The sequence below is a fragment of the Copadichromis virginalis genome, linkage group LG6 (assembly GCF_057382275.1).
Source record: "Copadichromis virginalis isolate Kocher_CV1m ecotype Utaka linkage group LG6, C_Virginalis_male_GT1.1, whole genome shotgun sequence".
In the NCBI taxonomy this organism is placed as follows: Eukaryota; Metazoa; Chordata; class Actinopteri; order Cichliformes; family Cichlidae; genus Copadichromis; species Copadichromis virginalis.
Genome location: NC_140623.1, coordinates 25,127,952 through 25,146,144, shown reverse-complemented (window position 1 = coordinate 25,146,144; position 18,193 = coordinate 25,127,952). Strand labels below are relative to the sequence as shown.

General features: G+C 43.5%; 1 protein-coding gene across 1 annotated transcript in view; it reads left to right on the top strand.

Moving 5' to 3' along the window:
• The first annotated feature begins 683 nt into the window (after nt 1–683).
• pcdh7a (protocadherin 7a) overlaps nt 684–18,193 on the top strand; it is a 39,718-nt gene continuing 22,208 nt past the window's right edge. The window contains exons 1-4 of the mRNA XM_085459449.1: nt 684–1,049; nt 1,204–3,149; nt 5,367–6,543; nt 11,556–12,335. Of these exons, the coding sequence (XP_085315575.1) occupies nt 1,726–3,149; nt 5,367–6,543; nt 11,556–12,335 (3,381 nt within the window). The 5' untranslated portion in view covers nt 684–1,049; nt 1,204–1,725. The remainder of the gene's footprint in view (nt 1,050–1,203; nt 3,150–5,366; nt 6,544–11,555; nt 12,336–18,193) is intronic.

Sequence of the window (18,193 nt, the reverse complement as noted above, 5' to 3'; positions counted from 1 at the left end):
AACGTTAAAAGAAAAGAAAAGAAAATCAGAAAAAGTGGTAGATAGCATGCTTACCACTTTTAATTCATCCGTGGAATTTATTTCTGCATTTATTTACAATAGAGCATTGGTTGCAGTGTTGCCTTGTGGAAGGTATACTATAGGTTACAGTTTACGCATGCCGTGCAACTATACCCGTCACAGGATTGTAAATATTACAACAATTTCCCATTACGTGAGAGCGCAAAGGCTGTGTCAATTTCTGCCTCTTTCAGAAAAGAATGAATGAAGCCCTCTACACTTGCCTCTGCAAAAGAGCTGCACCAGCAGAAATATGACTGAGCGCTGGGCTGACTTGTATTACAGCCAGATCACTCTCTTTTCTATCCGTCTCTCTTGTCCTTTGTATGAATACGTGAATAAAGATATTTCCCCACCAGGAGCTGTCAGCAGCCCAGACACCAAGCCATTTAATCTTCCTATATGACAGGAAGGGGGGTGAGGTCTGTCCCCAGTAACCGACATACACACACAGCGACCCAACACCGCCTCTGCTGCCTCTCCCGTTACAGCTCAGCGATCGAGTTACGCGAATGGGGGAAAATGTTGCAGTAGCGAAGAGAGAGAGACAGAGAGAGAGAGAGAGAGAGGCAGAGAGAGAGAGAGAGAGAGAGCGAGAGACTGCAGCATTGCTGGAGACCGGAGGCAGCAGCAGCAGTCCCGAGCAGTGCAGGTGAGAGGGAAAAAAACCAGAGGAGGAGGCGCGTGTGGAGGAGTGAGAGAGAATGCGGGACTCTTGGAAAAAGACGCATCTACACTCGGTCCATCACCGAGACATCCATCCCGAACACGGGCTGCACAGGATTATGCTAAATTGATGCTGCACTCGGGATACCCCCCTTTTAGTCCACAAAGAGTGGCTCTGGTTTTTCTATTTTATGAGAAAATACATGATCAGAAAGTCGGCTTGCAAAACACTCCTCTCTCCAGATAACTTGCGTGAAGGAATCCGACTGCTTGGCACGTTGCTCCACTGCGGGAAAAAGAGGAAAACGCAGCTGGATCTGAAGGTAAGAAAAGATCCCGTCTAGCAGGATCCCAGAGACTTGTTTCAAACAGATTTTCATTCTTTTTCTGAGATTCGAGTAAATTTTGACCATCCGGAGAGCTGAGAGGCTGTTTTCTCTTTCTCCCTCTCCCTCTCTCTCTCTTTCTTTCCTCTAGTGGTGCTGCATTGCAGTTTCTAACTGTGAAAAACGCGAGAAAAGCCTCTGTCCCAAATGTGACTGGAATAAAAAGAAGTTACAAATAGCATTATGAACTGATAAGCGCCCTTGTCCGGATAGCTCTCCGGTTTACGGAGGGAAGAGAAAGAAGTGAGGAAGTGGATTAATCCAATTCTGATAAATTAGTTTTATTTTTCGCAGCAGGATGGATTTTTTTATATCTCTGAGGCTTAAACAGCCCAGCAAGATAAGAGCACTGCTGCTATAGAAGTTTGAAAATAAAAATCACTGAGTATAGGAGGAGAACAGAAGAAAGGAGCCTGTGCCACTGAAGTGAACTACAGTCAGAAAGCTTTTCTCCGGACCTCAGGCAGCAGTCCACAGAGAGTGGTAGAGAAAGGGTAAGAAAGGATAAACCAAACACCCACGCCGTGAGGTACACCAGAACATAAATAAAGAAGAGACGAGCCGCAGCTACGAGGCAGACAGAGCGGGAAGGAGAGAAGCGAGAGAAAGAGCCATGCAGAGGCTTGGTGCAGTGCACTCCTCCGCGGCGCAGGTTCTCAGCCTCGTGGTCTTAGTGCTGCAGCTGCTGACTCAGCTACCGGGTGCCGACTCAGCTCTCCGGTACCGGGTGGCGGAGGAGGGTCCACCTGACGTCAAGATTGGCAACGTAGCCGCAGACCTTGGCCTCACAGCAGGTACAGGCAGTGGGGATGTCACCTTTGCCCTGGAGAGCGGCTCAGAGTACTTCAAGATTGACAATGTGACAGGTGAGCTGACAACCGGCCCACGGCGCATCGACAGAGAGAAACTCCCCCAGTGCCAGATGATATTTGATGAAAATGAGTGTTTCTTGGACTTTGAAGTGTCAGTGATCGGGCCACTGCAGAGCTGGGTAGACCTGTTTGAAGGCCGTGTTGTCATCACAGACATCAATGACAATACACCTTCCTTCCCCTCACCTGTGCTGCAGCTCTCAGTTGAAGAGAATCGGCCCATTGGAACCCTTTACCTGCTTCCCACTGCCACAGACAGAGATTTTGGGCGAAACGGCATTGACCGTTATGAGCTCATTCAGGACGGTGGGGCTGGGTCAACTTCATCAAGACGCACAGCAGGAGGAAACCCCATTACTAGAGTAGATGGGCTTGGGGACCGGAGGGGTAGAAGTGGAGATAATGGGGGAGGAGCTAGAAGCAGTGTGTTTGAACTGCAAGTGGCAGATATACCAGATGGTGAAAAACAGCCACAGCTCATTGTGAAAGGCACCTTAGACCGTGAGCAAAAAGATTCATATGAGCTTGTCCTGAGGGTTCGAGATGGAGGGAACCCACCACGTTCCTCCCAAGCTCTGCTTCGTGTTTCTATCTCTGACGTGAATGACAACAGCCCACAATTTGAGAGGTCTACATATGAAGCAGAAATGGCAGAAAATGCCCCTCCAGGTACACCTGTCCTCCAGGTTAGAGCGTCAGACCGTGATATTGGAGTCAATGGGCAAGTGGAGTACGTCTTTGGAGCTGCAACTGAGTCTGTCAGGCGACTCCTAAGGCTGGATGAAGCAACTGGATGGCTGAGTGTTCTCCACAGGATTGATAGAGAAGAAGTGGCACAACTGAGGTTCACAGTAATGGCCAGGGACCGCGGCCAGCCACCCCGCACTGATCGAACCACGGTAGTTTTGGCTGTTCGGGATGAAAATGACAACGTTCCTGTTGTAGAGATCCGAAAAATTGGCCGGATCCCTGTACGAGACGGAGCCTCTTTAGTGCCAGAGAATGTCTTGGTGGACACACCAGTAGCTCTGGTCCAGGTGTCAGACCGGGACCAGGGAGAGAATGGAGCTGTGACTTGCACAGTAGTAGGAGATGTCCCATTCACACTCAAGCCAGCTGGGGAAACAGTGCTCCCACCCTTACCTGCAGATGACGCCTTTGACAGGTAAGATGAACCAAAACAGTTAACAGTGATAACTTACACAAAATCCTGAAAAGTTAAAAGTAAACATGCCAGGATAAGTGTTTATCATTAAGCATTTGCTGAACAACACTGAATCAAAGACTAGATAATAAGTTACTTGGGCACACACTGTCAGATAATGAACCTCTATCCTAATAATAATTCCTTGCCAAAGCACGGTGGAAATTTTTTAAGGAGCACAACACAGTAAGTTATCTTTGGTAATTATGAAGTAATGAGGCATTTCAAATAAAAGTTCAATATGATACACAACTTCACTTGAGCGGGGGACAAAACATTAGCAAACAGGCAGAATATTAGTAAAATAACATGTGTCTATGTATCATTAAGCACCTGAATCAAAATGACAGAGTTGAAAAACAACAGCGAGGTCATTGTTTATTAAAAAAAGGGTCATATACATCAAACAATACAACTTTAAAATTCCATCAAACACAGGTAATTTATAGCTATTTATTAACACTTATGTACAGTGATTAATTCAGTTATCAAAGAACACAGATGTGTGAACAATCAGAGGGAAACTTGAACCCTTGATCCTTATACGGAGAGATTCTGTGGGCTCTGTCATGCTATGGAGGTCAAGTTCCTGGAACAGTTTGTTCCCTTAAAGGCAAGGGTCTCCAAAAATCAATACAAAGGTGTCCTGAGTGCTCACCTTTATTGCTTGATGAAATATTTCTGTACTGATGGCCTTAATCCATAGGGCACAAGGGGTCACTAAATGGTTTATGAGTATAAAAATGATATTAATCATATGGTCTTTGTAGTAACCCCATCTCAACCCAGCACAACACCTATGGGAGATTTTGAACCATATACAAAGACCTGACTCTCTACCATTGTTATCAAAACATCAAATGTGGGAATATATATTTTTTAATAACAATATTTAATCCCCCCCATTAGCGTTTCGCACACTTGTAGAATCAGTGATGAATGGTGAATAAAAGTTGTTCTAGAAGGAGCCTATTAGCTTAGTAAGATGCTTTTCTTCTTCTTTTGTAATTTGTCAACCCCCATTTTCCATAAACTGTACACTAATGTCAAGCTACTTCTTGGCTCACTCACTGGTATCTCCTCACCATACATACCATACAAACCTTGAACCGTGTGAACTGTTATCATGATTCAGAAATATACAGCATATGAAAATGTATATACACCTGCTTATTCTAACACTGATAACAACACATCCAGCAAACCGTTTCCATCTAGATCTCTGTTTTTCACAGAGAATTCAAGTGTTTTTCCATGCCAATTTCACTTGAGCTTAGTTCAAGTAGTGTCACTCATTCACTAACGTTACAAAGTAGGGAAGCTATCTTACAATCTGTAAACTTAAGGCACAAATATTCATTATAGTCAAGGGCTTTGCACTTTTAAATAATATTATTCCAGCAGTGATGACTACAGATGTCAGTGCACTTCAGTCAGTTATAAGAATGTTCCCTTAAGGCATTGAATGGCAGGAGTGAGAAAAAAAAGACAAAGCCTCTTAGGATATTATTGTTAGTACCAGACACCTGTACAATGAGGTTAGTGGTTTTATTGAATGTAAGGCTATTGTCGACTAAAGAAATTTGTCAAAGTGGTAACGATAAGAGGTCTTCACCACATCGATACATGGTTTTAATTAAAATGTCACAATCACAGTTTCTCCAGTGTTAGTGTCCCTTCACAGATTATTGCAGTCACCTTGGAAGATGTTTTTAAATCCAATGATTATTAAAGTAGCAAATATTAGAGCTGATTGAAAGAAAAGTGAAATTATTTGACAGATGTTAATTTTCAGGCAAAAAAAAAGAACAAGGTATTCTCTAGTCCTTTCTTTTTAATTGGGTGCTTGTCTTTTTTTTGTTTCTAATCACTGTGATCTACGTATCTCTATGCTTTTTTTCCTGTTGGAGAGACAACACAAGACTTTTGAAGATGTGACCTTGGGCTTTCTAAAATCAAAAGAAGTGACATTTTGTATGATATGATAATAGAACATTTCCCATAAAAATACCAAGACAATAGCCACTTAACTTTCTGCAACACCTGGTGTCTCAGTGCCAGTGCAGTTTAATAAGAAATATCATTATTTGTCTCCACCGGAGATCAGACGTATATCATTTCCCTGTAAAATGTCTATTGCATTCATGTTTCTTTTTTTTCTTTTTTCTTTTTTTACAGGAACAAGAAAAAGTACTTCTTACACACTTCTGCCTTGCTGGACTACGAGGCCACAAAAGAGTACAGTGTAACAATTGTGGCAGTAGATTCTGGCAGCCCCAGTCTCTCTAGTAACAGCTCATTGATGGTGCGAGTTGTAGATATCAATGACCATGCTCCAACCTTTGCCCAGAGTGTTGTGGAGGTCCACTTTGCAGAGAACAACTCGCCTGGCGAAAGGGTAGTCACTGTTGTAGCTACAGATGCAGACAGTGGCAAGAATGCTGAAATTGCCTACTCACTCGACCCTGCTGCTAATGGACCATTTTACATAGATGCAGACAATGGAGACATTCGTGCCACTGGGGTTTTGGACCGTGAGCAGCGAGAGCGATATGAACTGCGGGTTTTTGCAAAGGACAAAGGCACCCCGTCTTTACAAGGCTCTGCCAGCGTTGTTGTTCAGGTGACCGATCGCAATGACAACGCTCCAAAGTTTGTTCAGGAAATCTTCACATTTTATGTAAAGGAGAATCTGCTAGCCAACAGTCCAGTTGGCATGGTCACTGTGACTGATGCTGACGAAGGTCAGAATGCAGAACTAAGTCTTTTTGTAGAGATGGATGGAGTTGATGAGAAGATGACAGGAGAAAAATCAGAGGGAGAAGATGGTAAAAAAGAGAATGAAGAGTTGTTCTCCATTGAGAACAACACTGGAACCATCTTCTCTTCTGCATCATTTGATCGTGAAAAGCTTTCCACCTACACTTTCCGTGTCCGGGCAGTGGATGGAGGTGAGCCTCGCAAAACTGCTACTGCCACCGTCTCGCTCTTTGTGACGGACGAAAATGACAACGCCCCCGCAATTACTTCTCCAGCCAACGAGTCCTACACCCTCCTACCGCCTGCTAGCAGTGCCCGCACCATTGTCAAAACTGTAACAGCCATAGACTCAGACACAGGCCCAAATGCTGATCTTCACTACTCTCTAGTAGGAGGAAATCCCTTCCGACTGTTTGAGATTGGCCACACCAATGGAGTGATCACCCTGGCAGAGCCTCTGGAGCGCCGCCACAGAGGTCTACATCGTTTGGTGGTCCGAGTGAATGACAGTGGCATCCCCTCTCTCTGTGCCACTGCGCTGGTTCATGTCTTCATTAATGAGAGCTTGGCTAATGCTTCACTAGTGGATGCACAGGTAACTTCATGTATTAATACAGTCTTATGCTAACTGATTTCTCCCACAGAGTACATTAAGTTAAATAACTCAAAGTAAAAGATTTAATGAAACCTACTGTCCCTTTTTGGTAAATGTGAACCACAATTCCACACTGTTGATAATGATAACAAATATTGACAGCGATGGTATTGCCCCGGGGCCTACTTAAACGGCCACAATGTCTACACATTACAGTGCAGGAGCTGTGGCTGCAGAATGAATAAATGCAGAGATTCTGCAGCCTGCATGGTGTAATTTTCAGACAGTTTTTTGGGGGAAAATGTGCCTACATTTGCCCCAGATAAAGAAGCCCATTTCTCAATTGATGGCTACTGGCAATGCCAGCTTCTTTGTAGTTTGGAGCCTACTGGAGTGTGTTCTTTGTCCAGCATGCATTGTTATAATGTGTGTGTGGTTAAAATAACTGTTATTACTGAAGTGGTTCTCCTTTTATGGTACATTGAACTCAAAGCTGAAAGCATTAGGTGTGTGTGTGTGTGTGTGTGTGTGTGTGTGTGTGTGTGTGTGTGTGTGTGTGTGTGTGTGTGTGTGTGTGATAGAGAGAGGGAGAGTGAGAGAGAAAGAGGAGAGGAAAAGAGTGTGTTTGAGAGAGAGAGAGCATTAGAGGTAAGTATGTTAGAGAGCCAGCAAGAGAGAGATCGCCCTGTCCCAGTTTTGGCCCTCTGATACAGAATAGGTTGAAGTATGTTCGTACATTTGAATAGAAGTTATTCCAGAGCCGTGTCTCTTAACTATAGACTTGAATATTAATGCAGTATAGAGTTTGCATTGTGTTTTGAAGCACACTGTGAAGAGAAGAGACACGGGCAGAGATTAGATAAAGTAAACCACTTCAAATGGTAAAGGAGTAATGTTTACTGGGAGAATAAAGAGAATCTTTAATATATAATGCATCTGCTATTACTGAATAAATCTGTGTGGCTTTCTGAAACAGAAGTCTTCAGAGCAAGATCAGAGTTGGCTTGAAAGAGCCACACAGAGGTGCAGAGGTAATTGACTAGACTCAAAGACATTACCGAGATACCAAAAATAACTACAACAGTATGAGTTCAAATTTAGCTTATGCTATGCTGGTGGAAATCTTTCTTTCTCCTCTGCCTCCGTATTAATCAAATGAACTTCCCATTACACTTTAAAAATGTTCAATTAAGTTATAAATGCTGGCAGGTAATAATTACTGAAACTTTATCTCTGGTGTGGAAATTGGTACTGGCGCTTAATTAATTAAATTGGTTCAGTGGCTTTGTGGTTAGAGTGTTTGTGCTGAACTTGTGGTTTCAACTCCCACTTGAAACTTGGGCAGGAACTGATTCTTAGATTTTCTCTGAGGAAAAGGTCTTCAGCTGTCCACTCTTTGCATGTATCATGATTTATATAAATATAAATATTGTATAAATAGTAGTGAGGTAGTGAGGCGAACAGTAAGAGTAGTAAGAGGCACACATATAACAAGCAAAAAAAAATGTTTTGGTCAATATGGACAGCATAAAAAGTTCCACTGAACTCTAACCTATGCAAAATGTTAGCTGAATCTGTAAGAGCACACTTTATAATGCAGATGCACCTCTTGCAGACTCTACCTCGTTCTATGCTTGTTGTAGTGTATTGCTTCCCTGGGTGGGAAGATGACTAAAAATGAGACACTTGGAGAATATATATGATTGCCAGCTGAGAAATGTAAACTTTAACTAATTTCTCATTTTCTGTTATGTTAGTATAGCTATTTTAGACAGTTGCATAGCAACTACAGTAAAACTGTGCTAAACATGCCCTCTGAGTAATCTAAATCCTTGTATTGAACCACACTTAAAGCTAAATGTTGTGTTTTAGCAAGGGAAAAACATCCTGTATTACCTCAGCTTGAAAGTTTTGACTCACCTCATGTGGAGACAATTTGGCATCCAGATATCTTTTCGAACAAAGTCAAACAAATGAGTGCAGACAGAGGGTGAATGATTTTATCACAAGGGAGTAAATAGAACACCTTATGAATTTAACACTTAAAAATAGAAATATATATAAAAAAAAACAAGAAATCAAAGAGATGAGAATTTAAAAAGATCACGAGGTAAGTGATGAAACAATACCAGGGCAGGAAGAATTAGCTGCAGTATGCCTAAATGACCATGCCACTGAATCAAACAATAGGGTGTAATATATCCAAGCTGATATAAAAGCTGTCTGTGATTACAATATGCATAGTTTAGTGTGACTGGAGGAACTTGAAGGAGTAATTGAGTAGAAGTCATTGAAGAGAGAATACCTCCATCTCATAATGAAGTCAAACTGAGTGGTGGATGGATGCCAGATGCAATTAGGGAACGAAAACGGCTGCTGCTGCTGCAGTAGCACCGCGGCAGAAAATTACCCCAGTCTTTTCTATCCAACATTACTGGGAGAGCCACATGTTGGATAATTATCTGGAATATCATTCTGCAGAGTTTGAGGTAGAAGAAGAAAGAATTTAGTTGTGAGATTTTAGACATTGCTGTCATTTGGGACCCCTTAAGGTACATCAAAAGTGTGATCTACTATGACGTCCACTTTCACATTTTGACCAATTGTATATTATCTCAGTTCATCTATATATATATGAATATATATTTTTTCATCTTAAAAATGTAAGATTTTTAAAAGTGTTGCTATTCTGTGGTGTGAATTTATTGAGCCCCCAACCGGGAATGAGTACTTTTCAAGTATCGGCTAGTTGTGTGGACTCCTTGTCTGGATGCATCAGTATCTGCAGTGACATGCTGATAACTGAATCCTTGGAGAGAACAGATAGATGCTAATGTTAGGTCCAGCTAGAATAAAGCTCATGCAGCAGAATGGAAGATTCCTCTGGGATTTTGGGATGCGTCACAAGGTTGAATTCAAATGTAGGGGTAGAGTTGGCAGCTTATATCGCTCAACACTTGGGGCATCTAATGTTCTTGTGCAGGTATGCTGTACCCATACCTGCATACAGCATGCATATCTACACTTGGATGACAATACATGGGCTGTCTCATCTTCTCACATGCACACTCACTCACACACACACACACACACACACACACACACACACACACACAGAGAGAGAGAGGAGATGATTCACAAGCATACACCTTGCACCATTTCGTGTTTTTTGCCGTCACATGTGCCTGTGTGCTCACTCAAACACACAGAGACTCGGCGGCTGCACCATCACATAGTGGTATCTGTACATATGACACACCATCGCAATGTTCTCTTTGTTCTGCACACACAATACAGCAGACAGTGCAGGGGATGCGCTATGCCAGAGACGCCCAGTAGAATGAGAATGGAAAGGAATACTGCAGGCAAAAGAACAGTGGGGCTGATGGGAGAGCGGAGCCTGGCAGAGAGGCCCTCTGCAGTGGAAGCAGAATAATGGAATAGAACCAACACAACTCAGTGAAAAACAATGAAACTTAACCCTGATAGATGGGGATAAAACAACGAACTACAACACTGCCAGGCTTATTCTCAGCTCATGGATAACAAAAAGAATGCCTCTGTATAAGTAAGCTTCATATGCCTTTTGTAGTATAATGAGCAAGTTACACAGTGCAGCTGTATGAGCAGAATTTTCTGCAGTATTACTAACACTGCAGGTTATACCATATATTTTTTTTATTGAGCCATCTGAAGCCACGAGGGCTCATATTTAACTTCTTTTTCTCCCATTCATCCTTGCATACTTTATTATCTAACATTCTTAAGCAGCAGGCAGCAGGAATTACATGAGTCAGTAGTTTTTTGTCTAGATGGGTCAAAGAAATTGTCGTATGAGCTCTGTGACAAGGTGTCGGGATTGCTGAATGAGTTGTCTCGCTAACAGCTTACACTCTCTGCGGGCATGTGTAGGTGCATGAATAGATATCACTGTGCTCATATCTGTCTAAACTTGTAGTGCATCTAAATAATGATTCTGCCTACAAAGCTGGTTTGTATTGATTAGTCGTATTTAAATTCATGAGTCTACCCCATATTATCAGCAGGGCTGTGCAGACCAGAACACCACAGCCTCATTGTCTCCTGTCGAGCAAGGCTCCATATCCACTAATGGCTGTGTTTGTGTTTCAGCATAACCCACTTTCTTATAATGATCCTTTTATTAGTGTACAAGCTCAGAGCATGTCTGAGCTTCAATCCTGTATATGTGTTCATAAAGGAAGATAATTGTTAGATCTATCTTAAGCCCAGAGACAAAATATGTGCAATATGCTGTATATTGAAATGGATTAGCGTGGATTTACCTTGTAACAAAACCATTATGCTAAACAGAACAAACTTGAGACCTTAAAATGTGGGGGAAAAAATGGCTCTAAAGACAATTCCACAGAGCTCACATATTTACAGTGGCCTCCTTATTTGTCTAACTGTCCAATTCGCAGTGCAAAAATTGTGATACCAAATCCTTAACAAATCCATGCCTACGCTTTCATTTACAATAGGGACATTGTTCATTGATGAGACAGTAGATGAGTTTGCATTCAGAGGGTGTATTCATAATGTCTCTTGAATTTATTTTCACATTTACTGACTGTTTCTCCTACTTTTCCCATTCCTAACTGCCCATGAGCTCAATGTCTAAAGTTTCATTTTATTCTTTTAATCAGCTTTAAACAGTATAATCCCAGATTTTTTCTCTACTACTGCAGAAGATGCGAGATCACAAGTGAAGAATTGGGGGCACAATTTGAAATGCTGCAACTGGGAAGCAAGAGCAATTATATATTTAGTGACACCCTATGTGTCTGGGAATAATGGGAAGCTCTCACACTAAAACACAGTGTAATTAAGATGACGATGCTGTTTGATGTTTCTCTGTGGCTCACCCCCACTGTGTCATCTTTTTACAGTTGCTGCTCTAAACTTTTTATTGATGGTTTGTCTCTGCATTCCTTTTCCTTCTTTACTCTGCATTTGCATCTTATCTTTCCCCCTATTCCCTTTCTCCCCAGGTGGCCCGAAGCCTGATGGCTCCGCTGTCACTAGACATTGCAGGGGACCCAGACAGCGAGCGTGCGTTAGGCAAGCAGCGCCTCAGTGTAGCAATTGGTGTCCTGGCAGGAGCCGCAGCAGTCATCTTGGTTATTCTTCTGGTAGTCACAGCTCGGCAGTGTGGTGCTCAGGGTAAGAATGGCTATGAGGCCGGCAAGAAGGAGCCAGAGGAAGATTTCTTTGGTCCCACGGGGGCGCAGCCACAGGTTGGCCGTGGTGGGGGATCAGATCGTGGACGCAAGCCTCGTAGGGACAAGCGCAGTGGAAGCAGTGGGAATGGACCTGGAGGAGGAAAGTCAGACAGAGCCCTCTACAGTGGTATAGTCACAGTCAACGGACTGCGTCGCCATGCCAATGATGATGATGAAGAGGATCTGAGCAGTGCTAGTGAGCGCCTGGCAGCTCGTTACTGTGCTGTGGATGGTGACCCTGGAAGCCCGCGGATGGGCGGTGGTAGGAGGCATCAGTCAAGCCCAGATCTGGCCCGGCACTACAAATCCAGCTCGCCCCTCCCCGCAGTGAATCTTCAGCCTCACTCACCTCCAGCAGAGGGAAAGAAGCACCAGGCAGTCCAGGAGCTGCCTCCCTCTAACACCTTTGTAGGCAGTGGTGGGTGTGTGGGAAGTGCTGGTTCCAGCAGCAGCAGTAGTGGAGGCAGTGGCAATGCAGATGCCATGTCCCTGGGATCTGACCAGTGCTCAGAGTATGGCTGCCAGACTGGAAACAAGTACAGCAAACAGGTAGGCGCACTGGATGTTGAATATTCTTTTGACTGGTCCCTCTTTACAACTCTGTCTTAAAAAACTCAGCTCTTTCTGTCTCTTTGTCTCTTTGTCCGCTGTGTGGCTCCTGATCTCCTCCTTTTCATCCCAGGCTTCATGTCTTCTTATTCACACATCTGCTGACATACTGTACTGCAAACCCTGTCGCTGATGTCTAAACACCATTTTATCTCCACAAAATAGCTGTCAGTGTGTGTGTGTGTGTGTATGCTTACGCACTTTTTTGTGTCTGTGTCAGCATACTAAGCCTATGAGCAGTGTGGCGGTAGCCTGCTGTCAGACGCGTGCGCTCCATGTCAAACATCGGCCCTCTGTTTAGCAAGATCTACTACAGGGCACATACATCAAGCTCACACTGTAGCCAAAGAGTACGTGAATGTGCATGATTGTGTGTATATGTGCGCGCGCACACGTGTGTGTATGTGACACCGTGTGTATGAACCCCTGAGGAGATCAGTCGGAGTGAAAACAGAGAGGGGTGTGGGTGAATAGTTGCTTCCAGCAGGGTAATTGGTCATTTTGTGTTTCTGTTTCCCTTGTCAAGCTGTTATCTTTCTTCCATTTATATATATGTTTATCCCATAAACAATATCAGTCATATAGTTAATGGATGCAATGGCTTTGGTTTTCAATCCAGGCGCTGCAGTTAAAAGCTGAATTCCTGTTGAATAAATGCACCATAGAGATGGTCACTCACCCCTCCACCTACACATGTATACACATTTACAAATACACAGACACAGTCACTATCTATCATCACGGCCACACTGACACAGCAGGGTCTCCGGACTCTGTAGGGAGTGCGCCCACGAGTGATATTTGAATGACAGCTAACCCTTCTTAAAGAGGCGGGCTTCTCATTTCCTTGACAGACAAGTCTACATTTATCCTCCACGTGGTGAGAAAAGTGCTGATGTGGTCATTAAAAGGGAAGGAGAGCAGCTTCTTAGGCTAATCAGTTCATACATGGGCTCTCTGATCCCGCTCAGTGCACGTGCACACACACACACACAGGAACACTCACACATATGCATACGCACACAAACTGCAGAGGTTAATCCATTACGGATTCAATCCTCTTAATCTGCCATTCCCAGGGAAAGAAAATGCTTACTGGGAGAGTTTGGTGTTCATGCTTATGTGCACTCAAAACATGCCAGAGCAGAGAGAGACTCACACAGACACACAAACTGACAGAGTAATGAATTATTGATCGGATGTGGTAATTAACTCCCATTCTGCAGTGAGGTTTGCCCCCTCCCCACCCAAGCTGACCCCCAAAATTTCCAACACCCATTGGTTTCATACACAGTGTGTGTGTGTGTGTGTGCTGGCTAAGATTTTGGGAGCTCATGCGTGACTTAGTTTCGCTTACATGTCAAAATTTGTTAACTCAAACAGTTTAGCGACATGAGCAGGTTTTTGTTTGTGGGTGCCTGTCACTTTGCTTGCAGTAGTGCTTATTCCATGAAGGCATATGCATTTTATACATGAGTGCAAGTGAGAGATAGACTCCGGGAGTAATAGGTGGTGTGCATGTGCCAGATGTAGGATTTGCGATGCCAACAGAAATTGGAATAGAATTAGATCAGGAGTGGGTGAGAATTACAGAAGGTTAGGAGGGGGAAGAAGATGGAGTAAACGAGATGGGGCAGAACTTCTGCATTTTAAAGCTACTTTACTGGGTCAGTGAAAATATTAAAAGCTGTTCATTTGAAGTCAGCACATCATCAGACCAACTTAGATGCTCATGAATAAAGTGCAAGATTGCATCAAAGAGGAAACAAGATCACAAGACAGCTCAGTTAATAGTGTTGGTTGTTTTTATGTAAATTGTCCACTGAGGAGTAGGGAGAGAGAGAGTGGGAAAGATATCTGTATACGAATGGAAATGGTGAGGGACAAAATGGTGAAAAAAACAGAAATGTGGTCTAAATGATTAGCTATTTAACTAAATTCTACAAGAAGTGTGTGTGTCCGTGTGTGTTTGTGTTGGGGGTCGGGGGTGTGTGTCTCTAACAGTAATAGAAAAATTATAGAGGTTCAATACCAAACTTCTTCTTCTTGCTCACCACAGTTGATCAACTGCCTCCATCTCACCCTGTCTCTAACATCCTCCTCTGTCACGCCGACCCCCTTAATTTCCACTATATCCATGAATGTTGTCTGTCTTTTTCCTCTTTTCCTTCTGCTCAGGAGCTCCATTTTCAACATCCTTTCCCCAACATACCTACTATCCCTCCTCTGCACATGTCGAGAGCATCTCAGCCTCAGACTTTGTCTGTAAATTGATCAACCCGTGCTATCCCCCTGATATACTCATTTCTAACCTTGTCCATCCTGGTCACACCATAACATCTTCAACTCTTCACCTCCAGTTTGGCCTCCTGTCGTTTCATCAGTCTCCAAACCATATATCATAGCAGCTCTCACTAACACCTTCCCTTTTCACTCTTCAGTCACAAATCATCCCTGACACTTATCTCCACCCACTCCACCCTGCCTGCACTCTCCCCTTCACCTCTCTTACATGCTGTCCAGTGCTGTGGAGGTTGGTTGAGCCCAGGTATTTAGTTTTGTTTACCCTCACCACCTCTGCTCCTTGCAACTTCACTTTTACACCTGCAGTGGACAAATTCTAAGAAAGACGATAGGAGTATGTTTCTCCAAGAAAAGAGAGGCATGGAAAGCGGGGAGTAAAGATAGAAGACAAGAGAGCGAGAGAAAGAGAGAGGCCTGGTTTGGGTGGCAGCCAGAGACTGAGAGTGGACTGCTGAGATGTGGGTCATCAGGATACCCATTGGCATCAGGACACATTAATGATCACAGCAGTCACATGGCACTGCAGTCAATATGGGCAAAGTGGCCTTGTTCCACCCTTTAACTCCACCACACACACAAAAAAAATGCACAATTCATCACAACAAGGTTCCTCCTGTCTGTTGTCCTCAGTCACCCACAATTAAAGCTTATCAAACTTAACAGTTATTTTTCCAGTTATCTTTGGTTTTCATCCTTTTTGCAGAGTGTAACTTAATCTGAAAGAGCGCTTTGAACTTTTCACTTGTTCACTTTTCTCCCCTTTTAACTCTCACTCCCTCTTCCTTTCCATCAGTCTCCAACTTTCTTTGCCATATGCCAGGCTATAAATCTAAACACCCCGTCGCTGGTACCCTTGCATCTTCCATGCGCCACACTGACCTCCGAGAATAAATCGACTCAGCATTTTCACTAGTGCGACTTCTTTTACTGTAGTGTGCACTTTCTCTCTTGCTGAACCCAGCGGGTGTGCGGGGGCAGGTGAGCGCTCGGTGCCACAAAGGCTGAATCGAACCAGTCACACATCATCTTAAACCCATGCACACACATTCAGTCCAAGTCCAATCAATGTCCTGTTAACAAGGCCAAGACTGCAGTGGAAACAGGTGGGTCGACGGTGCAGTTTTTTGCGCACTGCACATTTCTGCAACACTTGGTGAAGGTCACTGCTGGACTCTCACAACACGGGGCACTTGTATTGGCACAACAAGGTCAGGTGAAGGGGAGTTTGTGGTGAACAGGACTCATCCGGCCAGTCTTGTCCATCTAATTGGACTGTATGGACGGGTGCGGGTGGAGAGATTAGGTCTACTGGATTATAAAATTGAAAAGCAGCTTTTCATTTCAGCAAAATCCCTCCAGGATTAAATATGATGAGCCTCTGTCACAGACTCAGATTCATGCATGCCACATGAATGCATCCGCACATACGCCCCCTGTGATAACATGCAGCGTGCATTTGGGTCGTAGAGGTGAAGGTACTGTCATCCAGAAACAAACAGAAACACACAACCACACACTGTCCCCTCCCTGTTGCTTTGTTACACACACGAATGCGCACACTGTAACCATCCCGTGACCCTTGTCATGATGATACCAGCACACTGAGGTATTTATTAAAGTCACGACGAGTTCAGGCCACTCAGCCAGCCATATGCTCAAGGGGCGAGTAGATGGGAGATGAGGAGGTGGAGGTAAGTGGGAGGTGAGAAGGACAAGGTAACCAAAGTGGGGATCACCCATTGAGCCAGACTGAAACTGATCTGCTGACCTGGCAGCAAAGCACGAGGGGAGGGGAGGTGCTGGGGTTAGAGGCAGTGGACTTGAGAGAGGAAACATGAGCCAGACTGAATGAAATGAGACAGAGTGAGAGAGGTTTAAATGATGGAAGGAGACTAAGAAAGGGTTGACCATCGCACTATCCCTTCTTAGGTGCTTGGCTGTAGATTTAGAACACTTGCTTACCCTGTAAACATTGATTTTCCGCTTGATCGAGATTGTACGAACATAAATAGTCTGCGTCTGAAAGTGCACTGAAGGTCCATTATTAAAACTCACAAACAAACTGACATTTGTAAACATCGAGAAACACGAATTTCCCTTTTATTGACAGTTTTGTCGACCTGCCATTCAGCAGTACTTTGTGGGCTCTTGGCATGAAGAGCCACAGTTGAATGGAAGTACAAAAGCATCTTCATCGCACCTTCGATTTAAGATTTAGAAGCATCAGCTGAAATTGAAAGAATAATAGTTTGTTAGTTAAATCATTTCATTCAACATTTATATTTTAAATATAGGCAACGATCAGATTTATAAATGACTCATAAATGTTTTTGTCATGTTTTTTAAGGTCACTGGACAAAATAATCCTTTACTTTTTTATTCATGTTTTTATTTATTTATTTCCATGTTTACAGTGTAGTACTGTACATAGTATAGACATATCTACAATCACAGGTTTTGAGCTATCCATCTGTTTGAACTCCTCTGTTGTTAGAACAGCTACATTGATATAAATTTAACTGAAAGAAACTAAGCTCATAGACTGAATCTGACCAAACAAATCTTCAGCTGCATTGCACTCACTTCCACAGATATAACTCTGTAATACAGGGGAAAAGCCTTAGCTTGAGGACCAGATTTGGTTTCAAATTCCTGAAAAATGGTAAATGTGAAAGCACTGCAGGCTGCATCTGCACAAGAACTGTTTTGGTCTCATTTCGAAGCTGCCATTTCACACCTGTTTTTCTGCTATTTTCTCCGGGACTATGTAGAGTGTATTGGGCCGTGACTGCTGCCGAAACTTTTCAGATTGCACAGCGGCGCTCCAACTGAACACAAAATGATTGAGAACTGCAGCTGCTACTGCTGCTGGGCTGGCATGCTGCTTTCACAATGTAGCCAGCGTAGACAAGGTGCAGTCCAAATGTCCTCAGTGGGATGAAGATGAGGTTTTTAAAGTGATGTTTTGGTCGCCCATACTCTTTAAAACGCTTTGACTCAAGATAAGAATGTGAATGTAAAAAGTAAAGGGCAACAGGCGATGCTAAAGGTTGAGATTATTTTTAGGATTCATTGAATTAAAGCCACAAAGACAGCATGTGCACTTCCATGTGTGGCAGCCTAAGTGCAGCCAGAGAAAGACAAAGGAAGGAGAGAATCAGAGGGAGGGAGGTTGCAGGAGGCAAAAGGAGACAAATTGTCTGTTTCCTTACACATCAAGGTCAACCAGAGCTGGAATGTGATTAGAAGTCCCTTGTCTGTCTCAGCTGTTTACCACACAAGATAATACAGACAGGGTGTTCAGCTGATAATGTTACCGTGTTAACAACTCCTCCCTTCAGCTTTTGTTTCAACTTCTCTGTGGAAATGGCAAGAATGTGGGAATGTCTTTCCAGCAGATACATGCACTCACGCAGGCAAGCTGAAGCAGGGATACATGTGGCAGGCACTGTCAAAATTATGATTTTAACACACACAGACGTGCCCACCGAAAC